This window comes from Tinamus guttatus, unplaced genomic scaffold (assembly GCF_059628265.1).
Source record: "Tinamus guttatus ecotype Peru unplaced genomic scaffold, ASM5962826v1 Tinamus_guttatus_pri_ptg000601l, whole genome shotgun sequence".
In the NCBI taxonomy this organism is placed as follows: domain Eukaryota; kingdom Metazoa; phylum Chordata; class Aves; order Tinamiformes; family Tinamidae; genus Tinamus; species Tinamus guttatus.
In genome coordinates, this window is record NW_028289135.1 from 3,583,782 (window position 1) to 3,604,939 (window position 21,158).

Here is a 21,158-nt window from a genome sequence, read left to right on the forward strand (position 1 = left end):
TGATACAAAGAAATACAGAGCTTTTAGACAGATAAACAGATATCTAGAGAGATACAGAGAAAGAGGTCTTTAAACTCTATGCCCCTCTAAAGAGTTGTAATAGGTTAAGGGAGCCAGGCAATTTGTGGTGGTTCTTCTCTTGTTAGAATCATCAGAGATGCAGATCCTTACCTCGAAATTCCAGCCCTCTGAGCTGGAAGGTGACAAGGCCATTTCCAATTTCGATCAAGTGCACAAAGGCATTTAAATAGTCCGATGTCAGAATAAAACAGTCTCCTGTGTTGTAGTTTCCCCAGCGGCCCAGTATCAAATCTCCACAAAGAGACTCCTGCAGAGATCTTGTCAAATGCTCATAAAAAATGGAGTTGAGATTATTATCATCATTTCCTACAACCAGAGCAGCACATATTTGTGAAAAATTACATTTATTATAAACTAAGCCATTGTGAATGAATCCTATGCTCTTCTTTACTCTTGCATGAAGCCTCTTCCTCCGGTTTCCCCTACCAAACGGTCCACCACACAAGAACAGCGGGAGGCACTTGACCACACAGCCCCTCATCACTGTGGCCTTTGTGCATCCAGCCCCGGCATGCACACACACAGACACACTCAGATGTGTACACACATACAGACACACTCAGCTTTTGGGGGATACTGGGTGAAAATTTAAATTAGTTAGAAAAGGAAGCTTTTAAGCACACACGCATGCACACACACACACGCACAAAATGTTTTGTTTTAGCAATGGATTTTAAAATACAATTAAATAATCACTGGCATACGTAATAATGATAAGGATTATTGCTATCCAAATACAGACTGAACTTGCAAAACATTGAATTCACTGCCTTAAAATGATGAATAATGAAAGAAAATTATATGACTTGAACTGGTCATATCTCTCTTGTCATCTTGGACATCTTGCATTATACTCATTTCTGCTAAAGGTATATTTTTTTGTGATGCCAATTTAATTCACCCTTCCAAAAAGGACGGATAAAAATGCAATGTAACAACATTAATTAGAGGCTAAGCTTCTACCTCCACAATGAAAACCCTGGCACCTTGGTGGTAAAATAAAATCAGCTGCTGAACATTAAGGGAATACAGATATGAAATCTTGGCTTCTCTTACTGGGACCAGGATTTGGCATGAAGGGTTGATAACAGTTTCTCCTGGAAGGGTGATGAACAGCACCAAGTTGGCTACCACCTGCTCTCCATGTCCACTGGCTTGTCAAAAAACACTCTCATTTCGAGGCTCAGGAATTACCTGGTGCAATCCTGGAAGGTGTTTTAGATTGCTGTGTGTTACAGCTCATTTCATGGGTCATTACCTGGAAGAGAAGCCCACTGGCTTTCCATCTTTCTTTTACTCCATCTGCAAATTTCCTGATTTCCCTTCCCTCGCTTTCTGCCTTTGCCAGAAGGGTTTCTCCCCAGGGAAGAGGAGACACCATCAGTCCGAACCATGTGGCTGTAGGGGCAGCATCCCCTGCTCTTCCCTCGGCAGCACTCTCCTCCCCAAGGCTGACCTTGCAGCTCAGCAAGGGTGTCTGCCGTGTGCTCCACACACACACAAATTTTACGATTAACCATGAGATTCACAGCCCAGTGGCTATCTAATCAGTTCCACATAACTGAAGAGTGAATTTACTTATCAACTTATACAACTTAACCAGAGGCTCTGTTACATCTAAAATGCTCTGCTTCATTCGCACAATTAAACACTCTGCCTCGCCAACTTTCCAGGCAAACCCTCAAAGGAGGGAATACACTTTTCCAAAGCAAGCAAAATACCCAAGCTCCCCGGTCATACCTGCATCCTTTTCGATCTGAATTGCCAGTCTTGTGTTGGAATGGTCCGACCTTTTGGTGCTGGAAATAAAGACACGTTGTACAGCCAATTCCCTTTTTAAGCAAGATTCTCCCCTATTTTTTTTTCTTTTTAACATATCTTCCAGTCATATGATTGTATCATTATGCAGTTCATCCTAATCTGTCACCTGGTTTACTCAAGTAGACACATTCCGTTATTGCAGCTCAGTGTTGCCACTGCTAAAGTAGCTCTCAGCACATGAAACAAAAGTGTCCTTTTCACTTCCTCTTTTTCCTCAAGCTCTTCCCCATTTTCTTTCTTGTGGGGCTATTCATGTAAGAGATAAATCAACATGTAGCAGAGTCCATGTAGAAGGCAGCATCTGTGATAATACACAAAGACTCTACATACCTAAATATTTAAACTGGCTCCAGAAGCATACCCACCAGGTGCTACCCAAATACTGAATACAAGGAATACTAAATCAGTCTTTCTGCCTATCTAAGCCTTAAGGAAAGTAGCTGGACTCAAGGGGCTTTGTTTGTTTCTGTGGGAATATACCTGTGTATATGTAATACCTTGGAAGAAAAAAAAAAAAAAAAGGAACGAAAGAAAGAAAGAAAGAAAAAAAAGAAGTTTCTTATTTAACTAGGCACCAATGAGGGAGCTCCTGCTCATTCTTATTTCTTGAAAGAGAGGGAAATCCAGGGTCTTACTTCATACACATGGTGACTCTTTCCCTCTACTGACATTTTCCCTATTCAATACTTTCATAGTCCCACTGGAAGATAATGACTGTAGGAAAAAACAGTCACAAAATACAAGGCAACTGCAACCTAAACTGAGCCTCTATGCTTGCCTATAATGAAGGGCACCTACAAAGCCAGAAGATAATGAATGATAAAGTCACTGTGGGCATCCAAGAGAGGGGAGCAGCAGTTAGGATATTCAGTGCCCCAAGTCCAGAGCATCTCCCAGGACTTAAGGGTATAAACATAAGCCTAGGATACTACAGAAAATGTACTTTATTTCCTAAGAATACTGCTCTGAGAGTGGTACTTCGGATTTTGCACCTTCACTAAGACTGTTGCCTAGAAATTTCTACCCTTTATTGGTAACTTCAGCAGAAGTCTTGTCAGACAGGCAAATTCTACCATTCCTTGGAAAACGAGGCTGAGACAGAATGAGGAGAAAGTCAAAGCTACTTGGCCCAAGCCATGATCAGCAGAAGGTTACAGACGGCAGAAATGTGACACTCATCTGCTCACCAGGGGGTCTATCCTGGGAAAAAGAGCCACTGCAGCCCCGCTGCGGGCTCTGGAACTGAAGAGAGCCGCGTTTGTCCCCAGTGCCCGTGCCGAGCCCTGGTGACGGAGGAATCGCTGCGCGGGGCAGGCGGCCGCGGCGCCGAGCACAGCGCAGAGCTCGGATGGCCAGGCTGGAAACGCAGCCGCTCCCTGCGGGAATTCAGACCTGCCCCAGGGAGGCCAGGGGCAGCGAGGGTCTCAGTGATGCAAGGGGCTTCCAGAGCAAACACCACACCAAGGAAGGATGGCGCAAACGCACAGTCTTTGAAGCACAGCAGAGAATCTCCCGTTGCATTTCACGTTTCTGAAGCTTTCCTCAGCTCAGCCTTGGTTCCCAGGATTTCTTGACCCAGTACAAGCTATCTAACAGGTTGGAAGTTTCTGATCTGAAGCTATAAGCTAGCGCTGATGCTCAGGGAGAAGAATGCCACTGATGTTCCTAACGTCAGAAAGTCTTTTCACCCAGCCTCTAGCTTCAGCCCCTGCCAGAAGGCTGCGGAAAACTGACCAACCAGAAAATTATACAGTGGCTTCCACGTACTTGACAGAAGAGGAAAAAATCTGCCTTGCCTCTACTCCCTGCAGGCTACTGATTTTTCCCTAAAAAGAATGGGTTTTTACTCCGGAAGAAATACAGTTGGAGAGAGTATGCCGCTTAATTAGAATTATTTGCGATTAATACCAGCATATGATCTACATACATTAAGAGTCAATTTGATGCATTACTTATCTTCCTGCTTCTGGCTGGCTCAGCTTATTGTCACTGCAATTTTCAGTTCAACTGCAACAGAAAATGGTTACATGTGGGGGGTTTTCTGGGCAATTCTGAATATAAAGAATGATTTAACTGCAAAAAGGTTGCTGGAATTCCTCTCTCCAGATGCACACGCACCTTCAATTACAACATATGAAAGGGTTAGCAGAAAGATTAGGTTATGGAATTCAATCAATTTTCTATTCTCTGCAGAGAAAAGTTGCTGATTTCAAAAATGGATATGTTTTAAGATTATCAGATGCCTTATTAACTTTCAGCCCCTCTGAAATCAGTGTGCTGGTATGAGGTACAAGTCAATACTATTCTTTGCCCCATTCTTTTCAACAACCCATAAAGCATTTCTGTTCTTGAGGCATATTAAGACAGATACAAATCAAGCAATATTTCAGAAAATTCTGATCTCTGTATGTGGGAATCTTTGTGCAGCTCTGACTACATTTTTCCTGCCTCTTGCCTTCCTTGCCTCCCTTTTCCTTTTTGAGAGAGATGCATGAAACAATTATGGAAAATCACGAGTGCTTCAGGACATGGATAACGCAGCCTGAATGGGAAAAAGGGAAGGAAAGTGAACAGCGCTCTCAAACAACATGAAACCAGCCTCTGCTGCAGCCTTATCCTCCATTCCAAGCACAATGTCGATGTAAGCAGGGAAAATGCAGGCCCCAGGACAGGAGATGATACAAGAAGATTTGCTTTTTCAGATACTACCAGGCAAAAACAAACAAACAATTTAATCCAGATATTTTGAACTGTAATTTTCATTTCTTAGGAAGACCTGGGGTAACACAGGCAGCTTGTAAAACAAAATAAGAGTGATCCACTTTCGTCTTGAAATTTAGTTTAGTTGAATCAACTCAAACAGTTAACCCACTTGGGCCTTTAAAATCTCCCACAACTATTAGCAACCAAAGCTATGCTTGTCCTTTCTTAAGAGTGACAGGAATTTGCATGGCATTAAACTATAATATACTGTGCCTAACAACCAAAGTAGGTATACGTTTACTCCTGGGCTTTTTGCTGTCAACGAGGATCTCCTACAGTGAACTTTTGGGACTAACGGGCAATTTGGGCTTTCCTCCAGTGGCTTCTTGCTTTCAATTTGGTCAGTACCGCTCCTCCAAGGTGGTAATTAGCTCAGTAATTGGATTTCTTCCTGAACTGCATTATTCTACACAAACTGAGTGCAGGTCCTTGGGCACTTGCCCTGGAGAGCAAGAGATTGTGTTTGAATGTCTTCAGCTAAGCCTAAGCAATTTTAAAGTCAACGGCCTGCTCAGCTCCTGAAATACCTAGCTCTTAATCCAGCATTTATGGGGGCACTGCAAGAACCCGCTGGCTTGCATGGCACAGTTCATGACATTGCAATTATTGCTTCCCTTTTCTAAAAACAGGGAGTCATTTCCCATATTTCCCTTGTGCAAAAATCCTGCCTCATTTTTCAAGCCAGAAAGACTTTCTCTTCCCACTTTACTCCCCCATTTCCCTGCAGGTTGCAATTAAGGAGGGAGAACAAAGGGTGAGGAAGCTCCCTGGGCTTCTCTGGCAGCCTGGGGAAACCCACAGGGGGTGGTGAGAATCAGGCAAACTGAGGAAAAATAGATCATTGCCATGCTTAATTCCAGGAGCTGAAAATAAATTTGCAGCTGCTTGGGTTTTGTTTTGTTTTTGCTTTTTTTCCTTGCCTTGCTGTTGCTGAATTTTACCTCAATAGACAAATTCACAATTCCCAGGATTCCTGCTGTGAAGGAGAGGACAACAAAGCAAAGCAAAGCAGTCTCTTCTGGGGGGATGCAAGAGATGCCTCTCTAGGGTAGATCCAAAGTTTTTCTCCGTTTGGGTCCAATGAATTTTAATCCATCTTTGCATGACATCTAACAGCCAAATCAACAGAGAGAAACATTACTATGCTGCAGTCCTATGATTATTCATGCAGTCTGGAGAAAGAAAAAAGAAAAAAAAAAGGAAATAAAAATCCTATTTGAAAGTCCTGTGCTACTAGCAGCTCAAACAGACGGCTTAACATTAAAAACACAGTAGTAGTAGGCTTAAGATAGCAAGGCAGGACGGCGAATGGGAAAAGGCAGGAAAAGGAGGCATCCATGAATATGTGAAGGACACCGGAGGCAAAAACCATGGTACTAATTGGAATCGTGAGGATGCTCAAGCAGCTTTAAATCAATTTCAGCTAAAACGCAGAATGATTTCTGTGCGATGTGAGCAGCAAATGCTGACAGCCCCTTCGTGCATAACCGTTTCCAGGTTTTCTGAGCAGTTGCATGCAAGACTTGCCATAGGTTTAGCTCAAAGAAAGATCTCTTAAAAAGGAAAACAACTTCTCCTTCCTATTAGTTCACTCTGATTTTTATTCTTCATGCTCCCCTCCTCCTTTTCTCCCCCGACTGCCTCAGTGTTTCATCTAGCAATAATAAAAAGTGGCTTGGATTGCATGCTAGGAAATGGGGAGAGGGTTAAGGCATAAAACCTTACCGTTATTAAAGAAACTGCTGTTGAAGAGTCCTTTTAAAACATAGTAAGACCTTATTGTCAATAAGGTTTCCTGCTGTTAAGGTTTGTTTACTTTCTTAAATAGCTTTTATAATTCATTATGGCAGCCTCCTATGTTTGTTTTGGCTTTTACAGGGGGCATGAAACAGAACTGCAGCCATTTGCTGAGAGTCTATGGACACTGCTTAAGATTCTGGCCTGTTCTGAAGTCTCCTTGTCCTGAACAGGAGCTTCTGGCGATCCTTGCATCAATAGTGCCAATTTGAGATCAGGAGACGGGTGACCACGTGGCCAGGCATGGATTCAGAGGGCTACCTGAGACCTCTGACATTCACGGGTTAGCTGGTGCCTTTCCCATGGTTTCAGAGGAGCTGGTGAGCTCCCCTGAACACATCAGTAGGCCAGGCCACTTCAGCATTTGTACACTTTAAAGCATTTACTAAGGCTCCACTGAAAACTCATCAACCCCATTAATCCTATCCATCTCTTTTGCTACTTTTTCTTTTTCTTTTTTTTTTTTTTGGTCTAGTCTGATTAATTGCCGTTTTGAGATGTTCTTGAGTAAGCAATGCAAGGAGCTTGGCCAAGGGGAGGATGACGGCCGCTGCACAGAGATGTCTGTGCTCATTCCTGTGGCAGGGAGAAAGGGCCGGCACCCGGACACCCCCGCGAGAGCTGCGCTCAGCCCTGGCCCCAGCTGTGTCTCACTGCGCACAGTTCACAGACACGATTTTAATTTAAATTAAGCAAATGTGTTCATTTTACACACATGCATAGATATATATGTATATATAAAATCATGCATCTGAAACACTGCAAGTACATGTTAACCCTCTGTTTTTATCCACCTTCCCTTACTGTGCCCAGCGCAGGCCAGCGTGCTCTGCTGGGGCTGCTTCACTGGCTGTTTTGGATGCACTGACAGACCAATCCAAGATGAAATGGCAAAAGCCTGAGAAATCCCAAGGAGAGTAGCAAGGAGTGAGAAATCAGAGAAAAACACATCCCCAGCACCCTGGGAGCTGCTCCAGCAAGGGAGCCCATGATGGCTATTGCATTTCTTCTGCAGAGATGCAAAATATTGTAACAACCAAGAGGGAGTTCATATGTTATTAATGTTAAGAATAAGAGAAGAACTGGGGAGTGATCTTATAATGAAAGCCTACATCAGAAATAATAGTTTAGATCACTATGGGGTTCTACGTGTATATATTTCTCACCAAAAACGAAAGAAGACAGAAAAGAAGTGCCATAAACCCAACAGTGCAGCATCAGTGACAACAAAAAGAACAAAAAAGAATTAGGGCTACTGTGAAATTGCACAAAATCAAATTTAAAGCAGGGATTAATTGTTAACACCTGTGTTGTTGCTCCCTCCCCACCGCTAGGCAAGGACAATGGGCAACATTAATCTTTTACAGCAGTCTTTATGGTAGTCTCTACTTGTACTGAAAAAAATCTTCAATCTATGCTTAAACCAGATGGTATTTTGAGAGCAAACATTGCTAAGTCAAAAGATAAAAAAAAAAAATTCTCTAGCATTTATCCAGTATCTACTCAGTCCCAGTGAGAACAATCTAGAGACGATTCTCAGCGACAACAGTGATATAATTCTACACTCTGCATAATCTCTCAAAGAAGTGAGAGACACTACATAATTTGCTTGTCTAAGACCTCTGGCAAATTGGGCCCAGCATACACCCTTGCATATAAGGGCACATCAAGGCATAGTATGAATCATTCCCTGTTGCTATCTGTGTATAATTTACACATCACTGTAGTTAAAGAAATGACGCTTACTGAACACTTCTTCTGTGATCTCAGCTTTCCCCCTATCTTTACATCTTGACAGAAGTTGTATGAGTAACCATCTTCTTGAATGGAAGTTCAGTTTAGTGCTCTGAATTTCAATTTAACCCTGGAAATGTGGTTCAATTAAATTTAAAACAGGATATGGCCTACACACACACCATGGGAATGAGATGAATGTTTCTTGAGAACACATATTCTTGTGGAAATTCAATCAAAGCCAAAAGGAAAAACAACTTGGTTTCAACAGATTTCCAATACTCAAAATGACAGAAACTTCACGAGTTCATTTGACCTCATTAGGTTTCCATGTTTCGGAAGCTAAGCGTTAGAAGGACAGCTTATAAAATTTCAGTGCTACTGTACATCCAAACAAGCCCAATATTATTTGTTTCCTATTTCTTAGTCTCTTCTCATCTTTCTCTTATGTCCTGTTGGTGTTTTTTCCAGATTACCTTTAATAATCCTCTTTTACCATAGCCAGGATTTCTTTACTTCTGTAGGTCTGTGATTTCAGCTCCCGATCATTGACTTCTGTGGCATTGTGCTCTCAGACTTTCACTGCATGCATTTTCCCTTTCTGCCCATCCTTTTCCCTTTTCATTTATCCCACTGGTGGTTTTGATCTCGGCTGGTGTTCCTGCCTGGCCTCAGCATGCCTCCTCTCTCTGATGCCTCCGTTCTGTCTTTACTCTGTCTTCTTAGAATGATTCAGTGAATGGGAGTTATGAATGCATCTTTAACTCGGCGGGGGACTGCAGAGCACCGAATCTTGAATGCACTCCCAATTAATTATCACACATATGGCTTCTATTCAATTAGCCTCAATTTGTTTTATTGACTGCCACGGGCAAAATTTGAGAGAGGAGGTGTTACCAGTTAAAGAGATACTGCCAAATAGTTAAAATGCAGCTTTGAATTTTGTATGGCACCTCCTGAGTGCAAAACTGTTGACAACTTGGAAAACCATTTTTAATGCCAATACTATTCTACTGAAGATATCTATTTCTTCTCACCTACCCAATCCCAAGTAGCCCCCAGATCTTTTCCAGTGCAGTGCAACTCGAACACGGAGTCAACTGATGAAGGGAGGGCTTGGGTGCAGAGGAGATGGGCAAGCTTGTGTTACAGCGAGTGGCCAGAGGGGCATATGGGCATACCAGGTCATTTGCTAAGCACAAGAAACTACAGAGAACATGATTTTTTTTTTTTTTCATCATGAGGTTTCTTTTCTCCTGAGCTCTCCCTGAAGCAGCACCTCCTTGTCTGTCATCACTGAAAGTCCTACACACACCCACTGAAGGGACCAAAGGCTCCCAGGCCAGATAGGTCTTGCAGGCACCAGGGCAGGGGCAGCACTGATGATGCTGTGAACAAGCGTTAACATGTCGGTACTTCAACACAGACGAAAGAGGGAAAGGTCTCGAGAAGACAGTCAAATGAATAAGTAACATGCAACTGCAGAGGTCTCATGAAGAACAAGGGCTAAAGGACACTTTTGTTTTATCCAGCGGCTGAAACATATTTATACTATTTTGCTGAGTTCTAAACTAACTAAACATCAAAGAAAAGCCTGGACAAGTCATGAGACCAGCTCAATGAAGACATCTCTTAAAGGGGCCATGGCCAACAAGAGGGCTAACATATGTGAAGCTAAGTAATAAATGATGAGGAAGAGCTATCACTTCAGCATACTCCACCCTAATACCTCACAACTGCAAGAGAGGGCTTCTTTCTGCTGAATTCATAAAAGCAGCGCAGCAAAAGAAGCAGACAGAGACAAACAGAAATTACCTGAGAAAGCAGAAGTAGTTCAGAAGATGAAACTAAAAAGATTGCAGTGAACTGTAAACTCAGGCCTCTAGTGTGGCTGGGAGGCCAGGAGGCGGGTGGCACTCAGAAAAGATTCAGCTCTAAGTGGGGAGAACAGTCAGTGGCAGTAGTCAGAACACAACATTGCAGAAAAGATACTTGAGGAAATAAGGAAAATGCTAACGGCTGCAGATTGAGCAGGAAGGGTTCTCCTGTGCTTAAAGTGTGCTAGCATTGCTCACTGCACAGCTTAATGTACCTTCCTTTAAAGCTCTCAGTATCCATCAATGTCAGAGATTACTGATCTATAAACAACTGCTGCAGTTGTTCCTCTGTAAACACAACTATGGAGGTCTAAGAACATGTGAGAAATCAAACAAAATTTTAAGAAAGGACTGCAGCTCTTAAAACAAGAGCATGAAAAGTCTGAGGCTGCAGCTCCCAAGAAGGCATGAGGACAGATGTAGGTGAATGTCTTTTTGCATCCATAAGATGGGTTTTAGCAGCTGTACCAGATGGGCAGCTCAGAGAAACCAGATTAACTTGCATGTGTTAGAAATCAGCTTTAGGCAGTGGATGGCTGTTAATTTACGGGGGTGGGGGGAAAGGGGAGGGAGCAGCTGGGTACCCCTCACAACTCCTTTCCCACCTGTGTCTGTAAGGTTGGGTCAATTCTACTGATGTCCACTCCAGGGAAACTCTTCCCATTCCACCTGCCCATGACAGACAAGCAAATGGAGCCAGCAGGAAAAAGAAAATGTTAACTGCACTAAATCTGAGCTAGGCAGACTTTCCTCACTTTGCATTCCCAGCTATATTAACATTACGGGTGGCTGTTTTCCAGACCACAGAGGCTAGAACAATGAACAGGGATATATTCAAAAAAAATGGAAAAAAGAAAAAGACCTGTGCACATATTCTCAGATACAGAGAGGCTTCTGGTAATACCATTCTGAGATAACTGGCAATTTAATCATAGGCTCTTTAGAGACACTTATCTAATTTACTTACACCACATAGTAATTCATTAGAGACCCCCTAAAGCAAATGCAACCTGGCCTTACCCAAAAATAGGCACTGAACCAGATGACAGTGAAAGAATAGAAACATGAAGGAACATGAGAGAAGAGAGATCTCCAGCTTCCTGGTGGCAGTTTGCTGTTTACTGGGACAAATCACAGCTGCAGCAGAGAACAGGCTGCTCTACGTGATACAGCGATTAGACCCACTGGGGAATGAAAGTAAACTTCCTCTCCGGTCCACTGCCACGTCCAAGATACAAAGTAAGATAAGAGGAATGGAGGAGAAGGAGAGAGCCAGGCTACAGGATGACAAAGTATTAAAGAAAAAAAAGGCAAAGCAAAGGAATGAAACAACAGCTTTTTGAACAAACACTTTAGGCTTTAAATTGCCTATACATTAAACAAGATTTACTGCCATTTCCTTTTCTCTGACATCTACAGCCAAACCTTTCCAACAGCTGTGAAAATAAAGAGTAAAATGGGACTCTTACTGGAAGCAGAGTGTAGGCTATTGGCAGCACAAAAGTGGTCTTGCATCAAACCTTTGTTTTTTGTCCAGAGATAATTTCTCATAATTAGACACCCATGGAGCAATTAATTGGTAAGCGGCCTCTGCTTTTACACCCCTCTCTCTTCCACAACGATAGCAGCAAAAGCTGTAACGAAATGGCAGCATGAGAAGTTGGCCTTCCTTAATCTCCTTCCTTATTCTCAATTTTTTTTCTTGTTCTGCAAAACACCCTTTCCTTTCCCTCTAGGGAGATTCCTCACTTCTGTGATGTGCTGCTGGACTGGGCCTTGCCAGCGTGTGCTGCAAACCAGGAGCATATCCTGATTCTGGGGAAGAGCAGCCGTGCCTGCGCACACACCACGAGAGCACGGCCAGGCTCAGTGCAGCCACTGAACTGTGAAGAGCTCGCTAGGAATTTCACAGTTTGCCTTCTGTCAAGATGTCAAGATGAACATTTCCCTTTTTTAACTTTCTTTGTCTTTTTTTTTTAAACCTGCTTGAGTTCTCCCATCTATTTGGAAAAAACAAGCGAGCTATCTTAATTCTCTACGACTTTCAGCTCCAGACCGCATCATCTGGAATGGCTGATGTCCACGCAGAAACCCGAGAAATTAAACTTCTCTTTAGTCAGTGGAAAAAGTGGGACTAACAGAATCACTAGAAATGCAAGATGCCTATGTATGCGCTCAGAAACACCGGGCAGACACAACCAAAACTGCCCTTCCAGGAACAGATGGAGCACTGCTTGCCACATGGACAACCGGCCTAATAACAGAGCTCTCCTCCAGTAATGCCCTACCTTGTCCTGACTAACGCCCAGACCCTCAGCTTCAGATTCACGTTAGGAAAACTGAAACTAATTTCCAACTGTTGGGCCTAATGAGAGAAGTGAAAAGGGGGTGTGCGAAAATAAGTTCTCCTTATGTGAAACCAGAAAAATTGAAGCGTGCTTGACAGCAGCGAAGCACGCATATGCTGATGAACAGAAATTACACTCTGAGAAAGCAGCCTTACTTATTATTTGGAAGAAAAGCAAAAACATATTTTAAGCTAGAACAGGGTTGCTTGCCAGAATCGTTTTTGGTTAGTGCAATTACAATGTTAAGTTATAAAAAATATAACATGGAAGTAGCTTCCTGCGTCACTTCATGTAAACATAAATGAGTTTCTGAGTAGCTAATATAAATGAAATAATTTAATTTAGTCATCAATATGGTAAGGAAGTTTTTAAAAATGAGTATGCAAACTAGGCAAAAAAACAATTATACGGAGCACATTATAGGTAGCCCTTCTCCAAATAAAAATTCCTATCACCAGGCTATAAGCAATAGCAAAATATAAAAAACACAATCAAACAATAACAGCAAAAAAAAAAACAACAAAAAAGAAGATTCTTCTTCATTCAAGTGTATCTCAAACTCCACTGTAGCAAACCTGTCACTTTCCATGAATGCACTGAGCTGAACTTGGCAAAAACAGCTGTCAATCCACTCTCCAGAAAACAAATCTATACAATCTACACACCATCTTCCCATCTTTTGCACAAACTATTGTGTTTTCTCTTATAGTACCTGAAAATTGTGTGTGCATGGCCTATTCTAAGGCACTGCAGTGCAAAGAATGGTGAGTGGAAGAACCAGAACAACCTTCCAGTCCTGTTCAAGGTCCTGAACTTTTTAACTCTACAGTTCCATAACAGGCAATCATGGAGCCTTTGAATTTGTACATGTTGAAGGATCAAGAATTAAAGCCAGACAGGCCAGGCCAGTCTGACTTTATCTAATTATTTGAATCCATTTATAGAAGATTTATCTATTCTTAATACAATGCTACTCCCTTCCCCTGCCTTATCTTTTCACTGTGTCCTTTTAATGACCCAGGAATTTTTCAGTTGAACTCTCACTCTGCTCAGTTCTTCATGTGAGCAATGAAATACTGAAATGGAAGTGAGGCAAAGGAGGATCAGAAACGCTAGTGACAAAATGAGTATACACTTAGGAGGAGCGACTACACGTGTATCTGGGGGGATGGCACAGGTTCAGGCAAACACTGATTTCACTCGGATGGGTATCGGAATCTTCTACAAGGCTGCTTTCCACTTCCAGTTTTTGCAGTTTTGTTTTTTGTTTGGTGTTTTTTTTTTTTTTTTTGAAGTGAGAAAAGCATTGAAGATAAACTAGAATTTCTAACACGGCATAAATTTTTCACAAAGAGCCTAACTTTAGCATTCACACTGAAGATAAAGCATCAGTTACTGCTTGTTTTCAAAGGACAAGTAGTGGTAACTTTAAATATTGAAAGGGTTAGATTTTCACATTTGGGAGTTTATAGTATACACATAAAATAGTTTTATTTTCAAAAACGATTAGCACCAACTGCTTTACTTATCTTCGCAGGAGTCACAGATGGTCTGTTCTGATGAAAACAAAAAACCCTTATTTAAGCATCAATGATTAAGCATCATGTTTTGAAATTCCCTTTGAGTATCTTCTCTTCTGCTCATCCCCTGTCCCAAAATTCCTAGACAAACTGAAAGCAAATCCTATCTATTTTTCATCTAAAGTAACCTATGCTAACCTGCCTATAGCAGCGATGTGCCTACAGCTACTAGGCTTGATTCTCTAACTTGTACCTAGAAAAGAAGCCACATGCCTTAAAAAAAAAAAAAAAAAAAAAAAAAAAAAAGCTCTGAAGTGAAAGGCAGCAGATGTTCTAGTCTCTCCTTCCTACTTATTATGGTACAAAAACCTGTCCAAAACCATAAAGCTCCCTGTGGGACTAGTGATAGCTTTCTACCTTGCCATGACTCCCCTCCAACTTCAGTCCAGTGAAATCCTGAACTTGTTGACCCAGAGAAGGATGTGTGTGAAAAAAATGAAAATTGCATTAAAATCTCACCTCAGTGTACAAAACTCAGCTCCCTACAAAAGGTTTCTACAAATCTCATGATATTCAGAATCAAAGCCCTTTCCTCAACTTGGCTTTGTTTCAGCAACTTCTTTATAGATGAATAGGTTTTCACTCGAGACCCAGTTCAAATTCAAACAAAAATAAAACTTAATCAGACTTTTCCCCATGGAAGACGAAATTCTTCCACAGGACTGTAATTTCTATTTTGAAGTCTTTCGAGGTGCTCAGATAGCTCAGTGATACTGAGACAAGGTGCTGACAAATGCACACCACTTTGTGTTGTTCTGGCCAAGTCCTGCCTCAACCACCATATTTCACCTTTCTGCCTCAAACTGCTGTTCTGCAGCTGCAATAATTTACTCGGAGTAAAGCTGGCTACATTTCAGTAGTTGGGGAAGAGAGTTTATGTACAGCCCAGAACACAAGACTCAAAGGAAGCCCCTTACTAACTCAATCAACTCCCTTAACATCGTAGACCAACAGCTCATGCAATCCTTGTCAAGTACCTCCGTGTGCAAAAGGAACTGTTTTCCCGCCTTCGTTACTCCTGCTTGGAACCTGCTAGATCCCAGTTACCAAGTGCTTTGAAAACCTACTGGCCAAAAGGAGCAGAACATCTTTAATCAATCTTTTCAGTATTCAAAGTTCATGCCCTTGTGCAACTGAATGCGTGACAACTAAATTCTGACAAAACCAACCAAATCTTATGTCAAACTCTAAGATGTGCTGTAGCAAGTAATTACTATGTAGACTCATCATCACCTTGAGAATTATTTGCCACATCTCAAATGGTAACAGGCTAATGTGAAACATATTAATGCAATCTGACTTCTAGTGCCAAAGGTTTAACAGATTTAGTTGCTAAAACTAGTTAGTAGGACCAAAAAGGCTGACAACTGAGACTTTCATTGATTTTTTTTTCACAGCTCAGTTATTTTCTGCCTGTACGACAAATGCAACATGACACCTCATCTGTAACACACTGATAATTGTTTAAATATATTTGCAGAAATAACCAAATAACCATTAAAGAGTAAAATAGCAAAATCCAGGCTAAAAAATGTAACTCTCATGCCCTACAACACTTTTGGTATTATCTTTGACAGAAAAAAATCTCCAGAAATGAAATTAATGAGAACATAACCTTTAAAAATAACAAATGTAGAAAACTTTTGAAGTCTTACTTGTAGTTTTTCTCCCAGAACTTGACGGGTCTCGCGTAGGATGCGATGAAGATGACACTACCAAGAAACGGGCTCAGTGGAGTAGAAAAGGCTGAAGTGGCCAGAGTTTGAAAAAAAAGCATGGCAGAGTCTGAAATTGCAAGTTAAGGTAAAGAAAATCATTTCACCATCGCGCTAGCCATTGTTCAGGCACTTGTCTTCATCTTTACATTTTTAATTTTACCAAAGAGGTGGGGGGAGGAAAGGCTGGCAGGCACTGCCAAACTGACAATTCCCAACACGAAATCCATGGCTCTTCAACTCTGCAGAGTGGCAACGAAGGCCACATGTCTGAATGGAGCATGTTACGAACAGGCACGTTACAGGGTGACCCTGTCTAAACTCTGCCGAAGGAGACGTCCCAAACCCACGCTGAGCAGCGAGCGCCATTTCCAGCCACCCAGTGTCTCTTCTACAACACAGAGGGCTTTCGAGAGCCTGACATGAAGAGCTTTTAAAAAAAGACCCTAACTTCCCTGATTTGCTTTGAAATTCTTGTTTCTATGCAATGGAAACTCATTTCCGACCCCGAGTCCACTATTTCATTCTGTGAATTACTGCTTGTTTTGGGTATGTGCAGAAACAGCTATGCCTCCATAATCCGGCTGCTGGCTCAAAATTGTGCTTTCATATTAATTTTCACTGGCAATTTCCATGCTGTTTAACAGGTTAGGAATTTTCTGCATTTCACACTTCTTGAAAATACGCACAACACGAGAAGGTAAACACAAGGAAATATTAACTATCATGTATATCAAAACCAATACTTGAACCCATTGCTTACTTTAAATGTAAACTCATATTCTCTATCACTGGAAAACAAACTATGAAATGGATAAAGATACAAAAAAGACATAAGTTGAAAGGAGCAGGATTAAAAAAATTCAAACTAATGATATGTTAGAGTTAAATTCCCCTTTAATTCATACCAGCTCCATGAAATCTCAGGACAGAAAGTTTCCAAGCTGGCATGCCAGACCAGTTGTTTTACCTTGCACCGCTCTTGGGAGGAAGATGCTATATAGGGAAGTCATGGACTATGGAGTCATTATCAAAATACAGGGAGCAGGCGCATCGCAAACTAAAATTAAGGTTAAAATCAACCTGTAACAATAGTCTGTTAGCTTAGCCTGTTCTAATCAAACCCTTTCCTCTTACAGTCATTAAACTCCACAGTAAATGTCTTTACATATATGGCATCATTTGCCATACAGCGTCTCCATAAAAAGGCAAGCTAACCATACCTTCAAAGCAACATGCAATATCTACAAACAACTATTTGCCAAAAGATCTCTCTCAAACCCTTCAAACCTATTGAGAGAGAGTGGTTTGGAATGGTGTCTCAGTACATTACTGAGTTTGCAAAATGAGCTGCCCTCAGAGTCTGAAAGTACAAAAAGCAACAGAGAGCACAGAAAAGGAAGCAAGTGTGTCAACCAAGTTAAACTGTCACATCACACTGCAGTCATAACCAGCACGGGCTGGGAAAGATGCACAAGTATTTACAAGTGTCGGGTAAGCGAAGGACGCATGGGAGCTGAAAAGAGAAAAAGAGAACAAGGAGGACAGATAAGGACAGTATATCAAACTTTCTAAAGAGAGTTTGCATGCAATGATTGATTTAAAAATTACCAGCATCATGAACTAAGATATTTAGGCCTCCACTGTGAACTGTTAGCAGCAAAGACATAAAGCAGTATCAATAGTTTTGTTTTTCTGTGCTAAAAAGACATAATATTGTATCATGTGAAGTTGCAAAATAGTTCCCATTTGACTTGTGAATAATAATTTTAATTCAGTGTGTTATATATGCAAACATAGCATGGGAGCAAGTAACATATTTGTCATCAGTTCTTTTCTACTCATGATACTTGATTGCCTTTTAATAGACAATTCTCTTTTTATAGCAATGTGTTAATGATGTGTAAGTAGCTAAGTGCCATAAATATACAGACATGCTTTTGTGTTCTACATCCAAATCTAGTATTCCTGCGAACCATTTGTTAGGTTATATTGTGTAGAAATAGAATTTGTTTCTTTGTGAATTATGCATTTTCTTTGTAAGGTGGCCAAATTTCATTTTTTAATGATACAAGCTTTTGCATGATATGAAATAATTTGAAGATCATTTCATATCATTTACAAATCTGTTTAAATTCACCTTCAAAACAAAGTAATCAAAATTTCCCCTCCTCATGTGGTAAAACCATCCCAAATTCACTGCTTGTTTTCCCCAAATCACATTTTTAATTGCAATTACTATGGACCCAAAAAAGTTTCCTCAGTTCCAAGTATAAGAGGTGGGAGAATTTAGTGGCTTCCCTCCCACATGTTAGAGCTGAAACTCTGGAATGGCCAGAGCAGTAACTCGTAAACAGGATATAACCAAACTATGAATCCTTCTTTTTCCAATCTTACTCTTGATTTACTAGATAAAACCCACCTTTGACTATGAACAATGTGGACTTTCTCTGTGTGCTTTCTCTGTAACTTACTGGGTGTAAGACATTACCAGGTCTTACCAATCCAGACACAAGGAAGCAAAGCAGCAGACCTTTCCTTAAGTCAGGAGCCCATTTCTATTCCTGCAAACTCCCTCAACTCACAAAATCCCAGGATTAGGAGGAATTTTAAGGGGTTACTTAGTCCATTCAGCAGCTCCAAGGCAGGAGGACTCCAGAGAGATATTTGGCTAAATTCTTCGTAAAGATCTCTAAAGATGGAGCCTCTGCAACCTCCTCTAAGCAAAGCTCTGTGTGCGTTTCCCTTGATACCCTGCACAGCTGAGTCGAGCGCACTGAAGCCAGCAGAACTCCTCATGTCACTAAGCTCTCTGGTAAAAACTCACTGAGGCACTTTAAAATATAAGAATTTATTTCCTGGTTGCAAAAGTGATTTAGGCAATTAAGAGACACAAATAATCCACTCTACAGAGAAACGTCAAGCTTAGTGCCTCGGCAAACTGCAGCATGCATTTATTAGTGCTGTTTGCAGGGCTACGGTAGCAAAAAATAAAAATACTGCAGACACAAAAAGGCAGAGTTGTTGTTGTGGGAACAGTAACTTGGGCATTTAACCAGTATCTTAATTGCAACTTTGCCTTAAAGGATAGATTTGCATTTACAAATGATATTATAGATATAAATAATAGAAAGTTAATCTAGATACACTTTGGCAAGAACTGTGTAAATAAACTAACCCTGCTTTGTTAACTGCTCTCCATTTTACAAAGTCTAATTGGTACTTTTATCAAGAGACTAAAGTTACCACTGTGCAAAACTTTGCGATGGAAGGGAAACTCATTGAAACAACAATCTTAGTTCTTAAATGTTTTTCTGATTATCCTCACACAGACTCTTCTGCAATTCCTATCATCTACAACAGAGATGAAAATCATTCTTTCATTGTAGAATTCTGTAATAATTTGCTATAAGTCACTTAAGGTATATACATAGGGCCTTGTTTTTTAACACTCACTTCTTCTAAGTTGTCAGTTTGAAGCTTTCCCTTTGGTGCTTATTTTGTCTGCACTTCGCTCTGTCCTACATGCCCATTTACACTTCCTATATTAAAACCTGCAATATTCTAGAACTGGGGAAAAAAAAAATGATATCCAACTTCAGATCCTTAACTTACTGGTGAAGGATAATCTCCCCAAAGGAAAACTGGGGCATCTAGATAAGGATCTGAATCCCTCCAGAAGATTCTTTCTTTCAGTTATCTGCTGAGGGAGATTACTCGTTTCATTCAGCCAGCCAAGAAAGGTGCCCCGAAACGAGCATTTCTAATTCCCTGTTCCCAACCAACAGCCCCGAGAGGTGGCTAAAGGAAGGCTCAGGGGAAACATTCCTGTTTTGCACATGAAGCTTAGGGGATAAATTAGGCTGTGACTGACTATAGCTGTAGCATGGAAAGCTGAGGCTCATCCTTGTTTTAGATAAGCAGCTATGTCAATTGACTGTATCACAACTAATTTGCAGTATAAATGCTTCTCCCGAAAACAGTGTGAATGTCTCCTTGAGTTAGCCAGAGCCTCAGCCCAACACAGAGTAGAAAAACAACTCAAGTTACAAAATAATTCTGAAGAAAGCAACGGGCTTGAACTGCTTTCAGCCCACAAATTCCTTCCTGGCATTCGGGGCTGTCCAGCATCGTGACAGTGAGTGTCTGACAGAGGCTCACAACGGCAATCACAGCTGCACTGTGACCCAAATGTACAGTGCAACTGCTGTATTTTCCTAAATGTAATCTACACTTGTATAAATGCATATAAATATATTAACATATATATAAAATACACACACATATATATGTATAAATATGTATTCTGACCAGTTTTGGTCAGAATATAATTTCCCAGTCTTGGATACTATGAAGGCAAGAGTTGCACATGAACAAAAGTGCAAATCACCCCAGGTAATGGCTCAAGAATTTTCACATTTTTAAATGAAAATTACCTAGAAATTTCACATCTTGTCCAAACACTGTAAAGATATTTTTGTACATACATGAAGAGGAATTTGAGAATAAAGAAAAATAAATTTATAAAGGATATGAGGTATTGCAAAGAGTTGAGCAAAAACATGGAACGAGGAGCCCCAGGCAATCTGCCAGGGAGCAATATACGTCATGATGAACTGTAACTTTTGCAGTAGGTCCCACAGCTGTAAAAAAAAAAAACCAAAGACCCAGTCACTTCTTAGGTATAGAGATAGTTTCAAACGTGACATCTGAAAATGATACATCTTTTTTTTTTTTGCCCCCGAATTGGAGATTCATCATTAATTTTCATTGTCATTAATGCTCTTCATCAATAGGAAATGAAAATTTATTTTCACTTGAAATTCATACTTACAATGAGGTACTACCAAACTGAATCCTGGTTCTGAGATTGACTTCCTTAAAAAATATGCTTAATTAGGAGTTAACATAGCAATTACCTACCAACTTGTGACACTATGTGGTAACTTCCATGTACTTCTACAAGCATTCTCATAGGGGAAAAAAAAAGGAAAGAAAAAACTACATCTGAGGGAAAACCCTGCTTTTGCTAATAGAAATTACTTCATTGAATTGAAAACTTCATGATTTCAATCTTTCTGCAAAATACTTCTTTGTCTTAAGAGATACTTTTAGTAACTCAGTGAAACAGAGGAAATTTCTTTAAAAGAATTCCAGTAGAGTGTTACCAAGACAATGTTTGCTGTGACTTTCGGTTGGCAGAAAAGATTAGGAATACCACATTAGAAATAACACTAAATCTGTAAAATGCAGTCACCCAAGCAACAAAGCCTTTCTTTCTTTCTTTCTTTTTTTTTTTTTTTTTTTAATGAGAACAGGCACAGGTAGTTACATTTCCAGATCAAATCATCCTATCATAAAAAGGCTGCAATACCTAATACAAATTTAAAATTACAAATTTGTAATTACAAATGTAAAAATTTGTACAAATTACAAATGTAA

At 40.6% G+C, this 21,158-nt stretch overlaps 1 protein-coding gene across 1 annotated transcript in view; it reads right to left on the reverse strand.

Annotated features, from left to right (window-relative positions):
• Positions 1-21,158, reverse strand: part of PCNX2 (pecanex 2) — a 138,929-nt gene that overhangs the window by 29,465 nt on the left and 88,306 nt on the right. Inside the window, exons 22-25 of the mRNA XM_088534837.1 lie at positions 20,249-20,359; positions 15,657-15,784; positions 1,822-1,880; positions 172-387 (exon numbers count right to left, since the gene is read on the reverse strand). Of these exons, the coding sequence (XP_088390963.1) occupies positions 172-387; positions 1,822-1,880; positions 15,657-15,784; positions 20,249-20,359 (514 nt within the window). The remainder of the gene's footprint in view (positions 1-171; positions 388-1,821; positions 1,881-15,656; positions 15,785-20,248; positions 20,360-21,158) is intronic.